This window comes from Artibeus jamaicensis, unplaced genomic scaffold, assembly GCF_021234435.1.
Source record: "Artibeus jamaicensis isolate MK-2021 breed Jamaican fruit bat unplaced genomic scaffold, CSHL_Jam_final scaffold_612, whole genome shotgun sequence".
In the NCBI taxonomy this organism is placed as follows: domain Eukaryota; kingdom Metazoa; phylum Chordata; class Mammalia; order Chiroptera; family Phyllostomidae; genus Artibeus; species Artibeus jamaicensis.
Genome location: NW_026522049.1, coordinates 943,669 through 954,892, shown reverse-complemented (window position 1 = coordinate 954,892; position 11,224 = coordinate 943,669). Strand labels below are relative to the sequence as shown.

At 56.7% G+C, this 11,224-nt stretch overlaps 1 protein-coding gene across 1 annotated transcript; it reads right to left on the bottom strand.

The window, feature by feature from the left end:
- Window positions 1-839: 839 nt before the first annotated feature.
- Window positions 840-8,492, bottom strand: MINAR1 (membrane integral NOTCH2 associated receptor 1). Its single transcript, XM_037155940.2, has 4 exons — window positions 6,192-8,492; window positions 2,753-2,824; window positions 2,338-2,592; window positions 840-1,037 (listed from the first exon to the last, which is right to left on the bottom strand). Exons 1-4 carry the CDS (start codon window positions 8,490-8,492, stop codon window positions 840-842), a joined length of 2,826 nt encoding a protein of 941 aa, XP_037011835.2.
- Window positions 8,493-11,224: the final 2,732 nt, after the last annotated feature.

Here is an 11,224-nt window from a genome sequence, read left to right as displayed (position 1 = left end):
CCGGGAGGGCTCTGTGAAGATCTGCGGTGATGAGCGTCGTGGTGTCAGAAGGGCGAAACCGAGACGGCAGTAGCCCTTGGTGACAGTCAGCAGAGGAGGAGCGTCCTTTGTGGGTGTGCGCCCAGGGCCTCACCTGCAGCCCTAACAGCGTCAGGAAGACGGAACTTCTCCCCTCATCTTGCTCTTTCCCTCGGTTTCCCTCCAAAAGGCATGTTTGAAATATCTTCTTGGTAATGCATTCCCCACCAGGAAACTTAACCAACGAAATGGAAGAAATCCAACTAAACTTCCTGTTCTTTTTCTTTTTTCTTTTCTTTTGTTTTGTTTTTTTTTTTGCTTGTAATTCAATTTGTTTCCCTGCTACTTTATTACATTCTTTTGGTAGGAAAAGCTATTGCACTTCTAAAAATGCATCCAAGCCCTGGCTGGTGTGGCTCAGTGGACTGAGGGCCAGCCTGCGAACCAAAGGGTCAGCAGTTCGATTCCCAGTCAGGGCATATGCCTGGGTTGCAGACCAGGTCCCCAGAAGGGGGCGTGCAAGAGGCAACCACACATTGCCTCCCTCTCTTTCTCCCTCCCTTACCCTCTCTCCAAAAATAAATAAAATCTTTTAAAAAAATTTTAAAAACAATTAAAAATGCATCCGAGTATCATTCAGTCACAGCCCCCAGGCAGGCTGATCTCCGTCTGCAGTGCATGCTTTCCGGAGGCCGTCACCCACAAAGCCTCCAGGATTTCATCTCCATTTGAACAGAGTATTGCTGCACTGCCGCACGATTTTAAACTGTGGAGGAAGACTTCGGTGGCCCTGAGCCGCGTGTGACGTGGTGCCCTCGGGCTCACGATTTCATGGTGCAGATGGGCACGACGATGACCAGGATGACCGTACAGGCGGCAGCGGCAATCAGCGCCGCGATCTTGCAGACCCTGGCTCTCCGGAACTCAGCTTCTTTGCGTTTGAGTAACGAGTCGTAGCCTGGCGTGTAAATATCCTCCATCCAGTACTCTAAGTTGTTTGGATTTAAAGATTCTTGTGTCTGAAAGTGAAGAGGAGATGTTAGAAAGGGGGTGAGTACTTGAACCCGGGTCAAAGGCACCCTGACAGCCGTCCCTCCTGAAGCACCTGAGGATGCTCTGCAGCTGGCAGAGATGTCTGTACATCCAGCATGGCCCACGTCCCCTGCCTGCGGCGGGTCCCATGCAGCCCAGGTTGCACCTGCCCCTTCTCTAAGACAAACGTCATGTTTTGACCCAGCAGACCTGTGGGTCTCCTGTGTATGACCAAGCAGAACGGCCAAGAAACACAAGCCTGAAGTTCAAGGGCACACAACCAGGATGGGCTGGCCCAGTGCAGGGGAAGCAGGAGGTCACTGAGAAATACACTCCGCTCAGTCCCTGAGAATGGAGCTCCTGTCAGTCCCCAGGTCCCCAGAGAAGCATCAGCTAAAAAAAGCAAATGCACCTCGCAGATAAGCAATTCAAACCAAACACAAAATATTCCCATTTCAGACACCTGTTGAGTGGCTCAGGCCACGGCCCCAAGCCACGGTCTGCAGATGTGTGTGGCAGGGGGTCTCCACGCCGGGCGCCGTGTCCCCAGAGGGAGAGCTGTCTGCAGGAGAAATACCGTGTGTGACCTGCCTGGCCTGTGAACCCCGTTCCCCACGGACGGTGCTCTTCTGTTTCAACAAAGAACGGCCGCATTCTGGTTTACGGCAAGCACTGAATAACGCGTCACAGAAAAGCGACAGCACCTTGCCGCTCCAAGTGAGGGCACTTAAATCCTGGAAATGGTCACAGATATCCATAGTCTTGGATTGTTCACTGCTCCCGAACATCAACATGTAAATAGTCCACCTGTCTCTCTCTCTCTCACACATGTATACACGCACGCAAAGGAAACCGTCCGCAGAGTTCAGCTCTGTCTCATGGTGTCACTAGTGGGGTAATGATGATTCTAACCCATGCTGGTCACTCTTTGTCCGACTGTGCTTGCTCCCGCCTTGCTCTGTGCCCCAGGAGACTGGCCCCCAAGGACGCGTTTGGGGCTCCCAGGTGCCTGTAGCTGGGCGTCCACTGTCCTCTCACCCCACGTGTCACACGGAACGGTCTGGCCCAAGGCTTGCGAGCAGGTGTGAGGACCTGTGCTGCGTACGGAGTCTTATCAACATATCGTTAGCAAATGCAGCCCAAGTCAGCCAGCTTCCCCTGGCTACGTGTTCACAGATAACAAAACAACAGCCCCCTGGTGAAACTCTCAGCTCCCAGGAAGTTCAGAATTCTAGGGTGGGGCCCGGGAGCTCCCCAGCCCCCCCCCAGGGACGTCCGGAAGCTCACCTGCAGATCCAGAGCTGCAAGCTTGCCCTTGTCGCCCGCGTTCCGGGGGAACTCCTCCAGGGTCCAGGAAGGCTGGCCCCGCTTCACCTCCGCCAGCTCCGTCAGCCGCATGTCCGTGTACAGGGGGTTGCTCTTCAGGTGGGCCTTGAGGGAGGCCGGGTAGGGGTGCGGGCTGAACACCTGCTCCACCAGGAAGCCATCCTTGGGCTGCTTGGCCAGGCGGTGTTGGGGGGCTGCGTCGTGCTGCCTGTCGGCCTGTGGGGGGGACACAGAGGCTGTGGGCTCGCACGCCCTGCCGCCAGCTCCACACCTCCAGGCCCCTGACGTCCCGGAAGCGGCAGGCAGTCACCCACCAGCAGATGTACACAGTCCTGCACTAAGTCCCCCTCTCTGTGCCAGGAACAGAAGGCCCTACCGGGTCCTCGCCCACCACTGCTCTTACCAGCCTGCCTCGTATGTAGGAGGAGATGGGGCCCAGGACCACCCCCTGCAGTCGAGAGGTGGGGTTGCAGTTTCAACCTCGGCATCTGGCTTCCGAGACTCTTCGCTATCCCCTTTCTTTTACCAATGGGGACCTGGTCCTGAGGAATAAAAGATACAGGCCTTTCTCCCCAGGAGCTGGTGAACCCACGCTGCCTCTCTGGAAGGAAGAAGCCACGCCAGAAAGTAGGCTGAGAGCCTCTAGTGATTTTCAGCGACCCCTGCAGGGCCTTGAAGGTTGGGAATGCTCAGGAGGACAGTGTGGGCGTAGGAAGGGGCCAGACACTGTGGGCCAACACTCAGGTTCTCAGTCCGTGAGCTGCGGGCCAGGGCGCTCTCACAGCCAGGGGCTTCTGACACCTTCTAACGCTGGGCCTTCGGATCTCTACAGAATGTCGCTTCCTCCAGGAAGCACTCCTTGACCACTGAGACTGGGGTCAGTGCCCACCTATGCAGCTCCACAGGATGTGGACAGACCCAGCGGCCAACACTGTCCTGTTGGTCTGTGTCCTCCGCTGGCCTGTGAGCTCCTGGAAGGCAGGGCGTTGTCCTGTCTGCCTTTTCACCCCGTAGTCCAGCAAAACCGCTCCCCCCGGAGCAGAAGTGTGTGAGCAGGTGTGTCCCACCCTGGGACGGGGACCGACATGGGCCCTCCCACCGGCGCCCTGGGACCCTGCTCCAAATGCAGACGCCAGCCAGCACTTCCAAAGCCCTGAGATGGCTCCCGCGGAGGCAGAGTCAGCCCGGTGGCCGCTGCCCAACCCAACAGGAGAATGATGTGGCTTCTCACGTTCTCACTCCTCAAAGCCAAGTATCCTCTAAGAGGCTTCACTGATGTTATTGGTTCTGCTCGTTTCTACCACCCAACACTCAGAGCCACCGCGGCTGCCAGGATGCACTGAACTGGGGGCAGGGTGGACTGCGTGTCCCCGGCAATGCTCAGTGCTGAGAGCGGGTCATCTCAGTTCGCCCTCTCAATAACCCCCCTTCTGCGGCTGCAAAACGCAGGCTAGAGAGGGGACAAGAGTGAGCCAGAGTCCCACAGACAGCAAGCGGCACGGGCAGGGTTTTCGCCTGCCTGGTGTCTGAGGCGGGGAGCCTGACCGCTATGCACACCTGCCTCGCTGCTCCTGTCAGGAGACGCCCGCGTGCTAACTCGGCAGTCATTGTGTGTGCGGGACAGGTTTTCCTATGAAAGTTTAAAGTGCTCCATCAGAACAAAGAGGGCAGAGGGCGAGCGTTCAGAGACCAGCAATCAACCCCTCAAAGGTTTCAGGGGCTGCAGTATAAAGGAGGTTAGTGGGGTGCACAGGACCCTGGTCAGCACGGAGAAGGGGACAAGACGTTCTTGACAGCGGGCCACAGGGGAGAAAGGCTGGGTGGGGGAATCAGGGCCTGGTCACCAGGGGTGCCTGGCTGGTTCTGCCTGAGTGAGCAGTGTGTTTCCGAGAAAGGCAGAGCAGAGCCCAGGCTTGGGACCCAGGGGCTTCCTGTGAGGGCGGATGGACGTGCCCTGGGCTCCTGGAGTTGGACACTTTTCACTGAGGTGATGAGGAGCCAGGGAAGGGCCATAACCTGGGGCACCACCCCGCCCCCTCCAAGGTGGGGCTTGAGGAACACGAATGTAGTGGTGGTCTGAGGCGGAAGGGAAGGGAAAGGGAGGGGAGGGGTGGGGAGGGACCGGGTATCCATGTGCCCAGGTCTCAGGCGGGGTGTGGTGAGAGCTGGGATGGTGAGGAGGATGAATGTAAATGCAGAAAGCACCAGGAAGACAGACCCACCGGGCCCACAGCTGAGTGCAGGGAGAGTGAGGCAGCCAGGGAGGTCACAGGCCTCCCCACAGCATGCGGAGCTGACAGTGTGGTGGCCCCAGAATGGGGGCAGGGCAGGGACCGCTGGCTTTGAAGGGACAGGAGAGTCCAGTTAGGACCTGGTGACACGTGCGTTGTCACGGGGGGAAGGAGCCCTGAGCATTGTAAGACGTGCGACTGAAGTTCAGGTGGTGGTGGTGGTGGGGGGGGCTGGTCACCACCCTGGGGAGCGTCAGCCCAGGTGGCAAGAACCGCCTACTGGGAGGGGGAAATGGGTCACAGAAGGTGACAAAGATGACTCAGGCTGAAAATGAGCAATTTGGGGGTAGGCACTTCAACGGACCTTTCTTAAACTTCTGGCTATTTCTGTCGGTTTCACGAGGCTGTGACGCTGTGCGAGGCAGAGGCACGGCTCACTCAGGGCAGCCTGGCCTTTCTGTACACGTGCCCAGCCGTCCGAATGCCCGAAGTGGCCGCTTTTCAACGCTAACGATGCCACAGGGCACCCAAAACCTGGCCGGATGCTAGCAGCTCAGGACCACAGGGACCAGAGGGGCAGTGGCCGGGGTACCCTCTGCTTTCTCTCCACACCGCACCCTGTGCCGTGGCCAGCACGGGCAGCGAAGGTTCCTTCGGGATCAGAATATAGATCACTCTTTACATTCACTCTTTCCTCAAACTCTGGACCCTGAAAACGCCCCGAGAGCCCAGTTTCCCAAACCCCTCCTGGTTGGCGCCCTTGGAACCAGCCTCCTCCCGTGGTTTTGCGTGTCTGCAGCCCATGCCACCTTCCCTCTGACGACCGGGGCCCCTCTGTCCTCAGGACACTCCTGGGCTGTCCACAGGCCTTTGAAACCAGGGGAGGGACTGAGAGGGTCCACCAAACCCAGGCGGGATGCACAGGAGCAGCCACAAGTGAGCACGTGTGTGAGAGCGTGTGCGCGTGTGAGTGTGTGTATTTATGCCCATAGGCGTGTGCACCCTCCCTCAGGAACTGACAGGCCACAGCAGCTACACAGATGCAAAACGCTCTGCGCTCAGGGAAAGGGCAGAGCGGGCAGTGTGCAGGAAGAAATGACACAGGAAGGAGACCGACGCTGTGGGCAGCGCTGTCCCGGGGAAGTGGGGGGGGGGGGTGTGGAACTTGGGACGATTTCCTGTTTATCTTGTTTTCTAACCCAATCTGCTGTTCCAATCTGCAGGTGCTGACGTTCCCCCCCCACCCCGGGGCACCACACCTGCACTGACCTCTTAGTACGTCACTTCCCCCCTGTTCTTTGCCCGAACCCTGCTGTTTCGAAAAGGACAACAAGCTGTCTCTGGTGACGTGGGCCGGTCTGCCACTTCCCCTGTCCTGTGAAGACCTGGTCTCCCACCCGGCAGCAGCCTCCCAGCTGACTCGAGGACCCAAGGACCCACCTGCCTGTGCCGTGCGCCCCCCCCCCACCGCTCCGACGCGCCCAAACCTGGAAGTGGAAGGGCGGCTGGCACCCAAAGGGCAACACCCAAGACTGGGGAACGCACTGGGCCGTGCCCGGTTACGTGAGCTGACTTTGAAATTACCTCCTTCGATTTTCGATGCCAGTCCTTGCCCTCTCCAGGGCCTCTGTCCTTGACCTCCTCCTCGCCGAGGCCCCCGCGGCTGGCATAGGTGATGGTGCGCCAGTCCCTGGGCGAGTTGGAGATGCTGGCGATTTTGGACTCGGTGGCACTGTTCTCCTCCGTCAGCGACCTGGAGGACGGCCTGGTGAAGAGGCTTTTCTTCAGGGCCTTGACTCGCAGGCTCTCGCTGTTGCTTCCGCTGGCGTCGGAGCAGCACCAGTCGGCGCCGTTCTCCAGTTTGGGCCCGTGGGAGCCGCTGTGCGCACGGAACATCCGGGGAGAGGCGCTCTCGTCGGAGGGACCCTCGCTGGTCAGGGAGTTTAGGTCGATCTGCACGCTCACCTTCTCCGGCTGCTGCATTTTCTGATCCAACTTATTCAGCTTGCCCAAGACGTGGGAGATTTCCTCGCGGACACCTGACAGCGATTCCAGCTTCCGTTCAATTTCGCCGATCCGGAGCACCAGTTTGCACACGCTGGTCTTCAGCTCCTCTTCCGAGTGGTGGCTATTGTCGGGCCGGTTGCCCTTTTCTCCTTTGCTGCCGGGAAGCCCGTTGGCCCCTTTGGGGATGCTGTGCTCTGGCGAACTGTCACAGTCCGACTTGTGAAGCTGAGACAAGGACCCGGTGCTGTTGTAGCAGGATGACTGTATCACTCCCGTCGAGCCACTGATGCTCATGTCATCGAGGAATCGGAAAATGTCACTGATGTCGTCACTGACGATCTCGGAGTCGTTGTCCGACTGCGTCCTGGCATGCCTGTCCCCGTACCTGCAGTGCCCCGAGGCACCCAGGTCTTTGCATTTCTTGGGCTCTGGCAGGTGCTGATCGGTCTGGGTGCCCACGCTGCTGGTGTCCGAGCTGAGCTGCCCACTGGTGCAGCTGATACTCTTGTCCTTGAACTTTTTCGCTGGTTCATGCTTCTCCAAGTCAAGGGCGGACGGGATCTCCTTAGATTTCAGCCCGCTGGGTTTCGCTGCGTAGCCGATGGGGAGCATCGGCTGTTGCTCCTTTGGCGTGAGGTAAGCCGGCCGCTGGTCTGGGGCCGGGAAGCTGGGCGACTGGCCGCCGGCATTTGGATAGCGCAGCTTCTCCTCGGAAGGGTTTCGATGGAAAAAGGACCGTTCAAAGTCAGGGACCTCTTCCGTGTTCAGGCTCCAGCTTTTGGCTGGCCAGGGGGTCTGCTTGCTGGGCCTTCCCACGCAGCGCCTAGCTTCCGGGGTCCCCATCACGGGGGTGGGTCCAAAATATGTGGAGGCCTGAAGGTCATCTAAGCTTTCGTGCTTCGCCCGCCTTTTGTCGGGGACGGGAGAATACACAGGGTTCAGGTACTGGCTGTTGTAGGGCATTTCAAAGCTGTGGTTCAAGAAGGGTGTCTTGTGGGGCTCCTTCCGGCTCGGGGGCTCCCCGTGCTCCCCCTCTGCCTTGTTAGCGGGGCCAACCAAACCGGGAGACACGGTCATCAGGTTGTGAAAATCCTCTTTGAAGATGTTCCTTTTCTGGACGCAGGACGGGACCACGAAGGGCTCGTCGTGGGCGAGGAAGGCCTCCTTGATGCTCTGGGTGATGGGCAGCGAGTCCTGGTCCGAGATGGGCTCATTCTCGATGTTCATAGGGAAGTAGGTCCTCTGCATCTCGCAGGGCTGAGGGCTGGCAACCGAGTACGGGGCCAGGGCCTGCAGCCTGTCCAGCGAGGCGGCGCGGGCTTTGGCCTCTTTGCTGACGCCCAGCAAGAAGTTGGGCTCGGAGGCAGGCACAAACTGCGGACAGTCCTTGCAGTCCACCTTCCGGCACTTGGACGGCTGCCTGGCGGGGTAGCCCTGGCTGAAAGGCCCGCCGTCCAGCTCGCAGTTCAGGGGCTCGCACTCGGCCGCGTGGCAGATCTCCGCGTCCGGCCCGCAGGACTCGAAGGACGCCTCCTTCTTGCGCGCCTTCTGCCGGCCCGTAGGCAGCTTCTCCTTGGCGGCACCCCCGTTCATCTGGATGAGGTTGAAAATCGTCACGATGTCCGCGGCCACCATGATTTTCTTTGACTGCTGGTTGTTCACGGTGCATTTCATCTTGTCTTTGAATAAAGTGGCTGGAAAACTGGGGTCGAGGCAGGCCGTGTAGAAGAGCAGGCTCCTCAGTCTGGCCAGCTGCGGCAGGTCGAAGCGGGCGCACAGGGACTTGCACAGGTCCTGGTAGGACACGGAGCTTTGCTTGCTGTCCAGCTCCTCCAGGATCTTCACCAGGAAGAGGGAGGTTTCCTGACTGGCCTCCATGACTTAGAGTTCGCACGGGCTCGCCGACTCCGAGTCAGTTCTGCAGTGAGGGCATCAAAAAAGAGGGAGGGGGAGAGGGTTAGAAACACCGGCGGGAGGTCCTGGATGCTGTGGCTCAGTGGACTGAGTGCCGGTCTGAGTGCGAACCAAAGCGTTGCTGGTTCGATTCCCAGTCAGGGGACATGCCTGGTTGCAGGCCATGTCCCCAGGAGGAGGTGCACAAGAGGCAACAGCACATTGATGTTTCACTCCCCCTCCCTTCCCCCTCTCTAAAAATAAATAAATAAAGTCTTAAAAAGAAAAGAAAAGAAACACTGGTGGGGTTTTAAATCAAGCTTGCTGTGTACCACATAAAGAAATACAAGGACAAAGTTTTCAATGACTAACTATGTATTAAGAGCTTTAGAGTACTTGTAACTCCCTTCCTGGGAATCCACCTTATAGATGTGGTCAGTGACAATAATTTCTGCATGAAGATGTTCACTGCAATGGTCTTTACAAGAGAAAAAATTAAAACAGCCTAAACGTCCCACAAATAAGGGAATGCAAAGATGAAGCTCGTGGCGACATATGTGACTTCTTACGAACGTTAAAATTCCTTGAATGGATGTCCTTGCCAGGGAATGCCATTTGTCCATAAAAGGGAACAAACCGCTACAACAGGCAGCGACCTGGGTCTCCGGTGGATTGTGCTGGCATGAAAGAGGCCCGGGCCACAGGGCCACGTGCTGTACAATTCCGAGGCAGTGACGGTGTGGGAGACACGTGTCCCCTGGCGAGGGGCTGGCTGCGGAGGGATGCAGAGGGACTTTCTGGGAAGATGAAGCTGTGATGCTGGGGTAGTTCCGTGACCGCACACATTTCTTAAAACTCAGGAAACTGCATGCCACATGTGTGAATTGTACTGTGTGTAAATGAGACCTCAATTCAAGAATTACACAGGGAGGACTCCTTATGAGAATGCCTGGCTACACTATGGCATGGGAAAAAATATGAAAATAAATCTGTATACATAGGACGATGTTAATAATATATTCCTGGAAATGGAAACGAAAGGAAATAATGTTTGCCAAAATGTGAACACTGGTTACATTTGGATTTTAAATATGGATTTTTTTTTCTGAATTAGGAACCTGGTCTCCAATATTGTATTATGCAAATTTCCAAACACCCAGCAAAAGGGGACAAATTTTGTCTTAAGCACTCAGGTGGCCACCGTCTGGGATGCAGCACGCACATTTTTTCCCGTTTGCTTTATCGCACATCTACCGCTTTTTTGTCCAGTCCTCTTTTCTGCTTTAATGCATGTCAGTGTAAATTGCAGGCATGTGTACACTTCCCCTAAATATTTCATCGTGGAGACCGCGGACCCAACTTCAGTAATTGTTTATACAGTTTTCCTCTTTACATAAGGTTTATACACAGTGACGTGCAGAAATCTTAAGTAGCCATAGCTGAAATTTCGACCAATGTGCCGTAACCAAAACCGTACAATGGTCTAGGATATTTCAGTTGCCCCAGAAATTTCCCTCATGCCTCTTCTCCTTCAAACACCATTCTTATTTTCTACAGGTAACTTTTATTTCTTCTTTATCATTTCCCATTTATTTTCTGGAAATTCCTGCCACGAATACCAGTTACTTCGTAATCAGCAAACGATAATTCATCTTGCTTCGAAATGGGGAGACACAGCTGCGTTCATGAATCTTGGATGGGAAACTTAAAAATGTCAAACCCAACGTTTAACAGAACTTCACGAGAGAAAGCGAAGCTCCTCACCGACTGACAGGGACCCAGGTTCTGAGAGTTACGAGGAAGCATCACATGACACAGGGGTTTCCCTTCCTTGGTTGCACCCTTAGAACAGGCGTCTTGGACAGTGGACTCTGTCCTCACGCGTCCTGTCCATTTTCTACGGGAGCAGTGGCTTTCCCTCGGGTTAAGTTCCAGCTGCTCTGGGCCGCTGTGCCCACAAGCATGCGCCCTCCCAGGAACGGCTGCAGCGACGTTTCGGAGACCAAGGTTTGCGTTTGCTTGTGCAGAAAAGACAGCGAAACCCTGAGAGGCTCTGTGCCAGCCCAGAACAAGTCACCGGGGCCCACTGCACCTGCACGGCCCTCCGGGCTCTGCCTCAGCCCCGCTCCCACCGGATGAGAGCGTTCTGGGGCCAGGCGGTTCTGGTGTGTCAGAGGTGGGGACAGCCTGGCACACCTGCCGCACAGGTAAATACATGGGTGCAGGCATCAGAGCGGAGGACGAATGAAAGCAGCTTCGGCCCATGCATCTCGCACGTCAGGGTTTTGGTGGCACCAAGCGTTTTCCCGGTGGTCTTTTTGGGTGCTCAGCTGTACAGCCTCCTGCGCATGCGCTGTTGCCCTCTGGCGGATTAGGACACCGGCCTGCAGAATGGAAGACCGCGACCGAGAGCCATGAGAATCAGAGCCAGGGCTTCCAGAGAACCCGGGATCGCTTCTTCCCTGCGAGGCCTTCTCAGTGTTTTTATTCTTATTTGCAAGGCTCAAAAATGATTCATCCCGGGTTGGAAGAGAACTTGGAGAGCCAAGACCCAGGCCCTCACTTTCCCCTGCAGCAGGTCCAGCAGGAGGCAGCAGGGGGCTCTGCTCCACTTCACCTCCGCCCAGGCGGGGAGAGCAGCGCCCCCACCCGGGGCGGGGGGCTGTAGAGAGGAATCAAAGGGCTCAGTGGCATACCTGCTAACGCCCGGAGCTCCC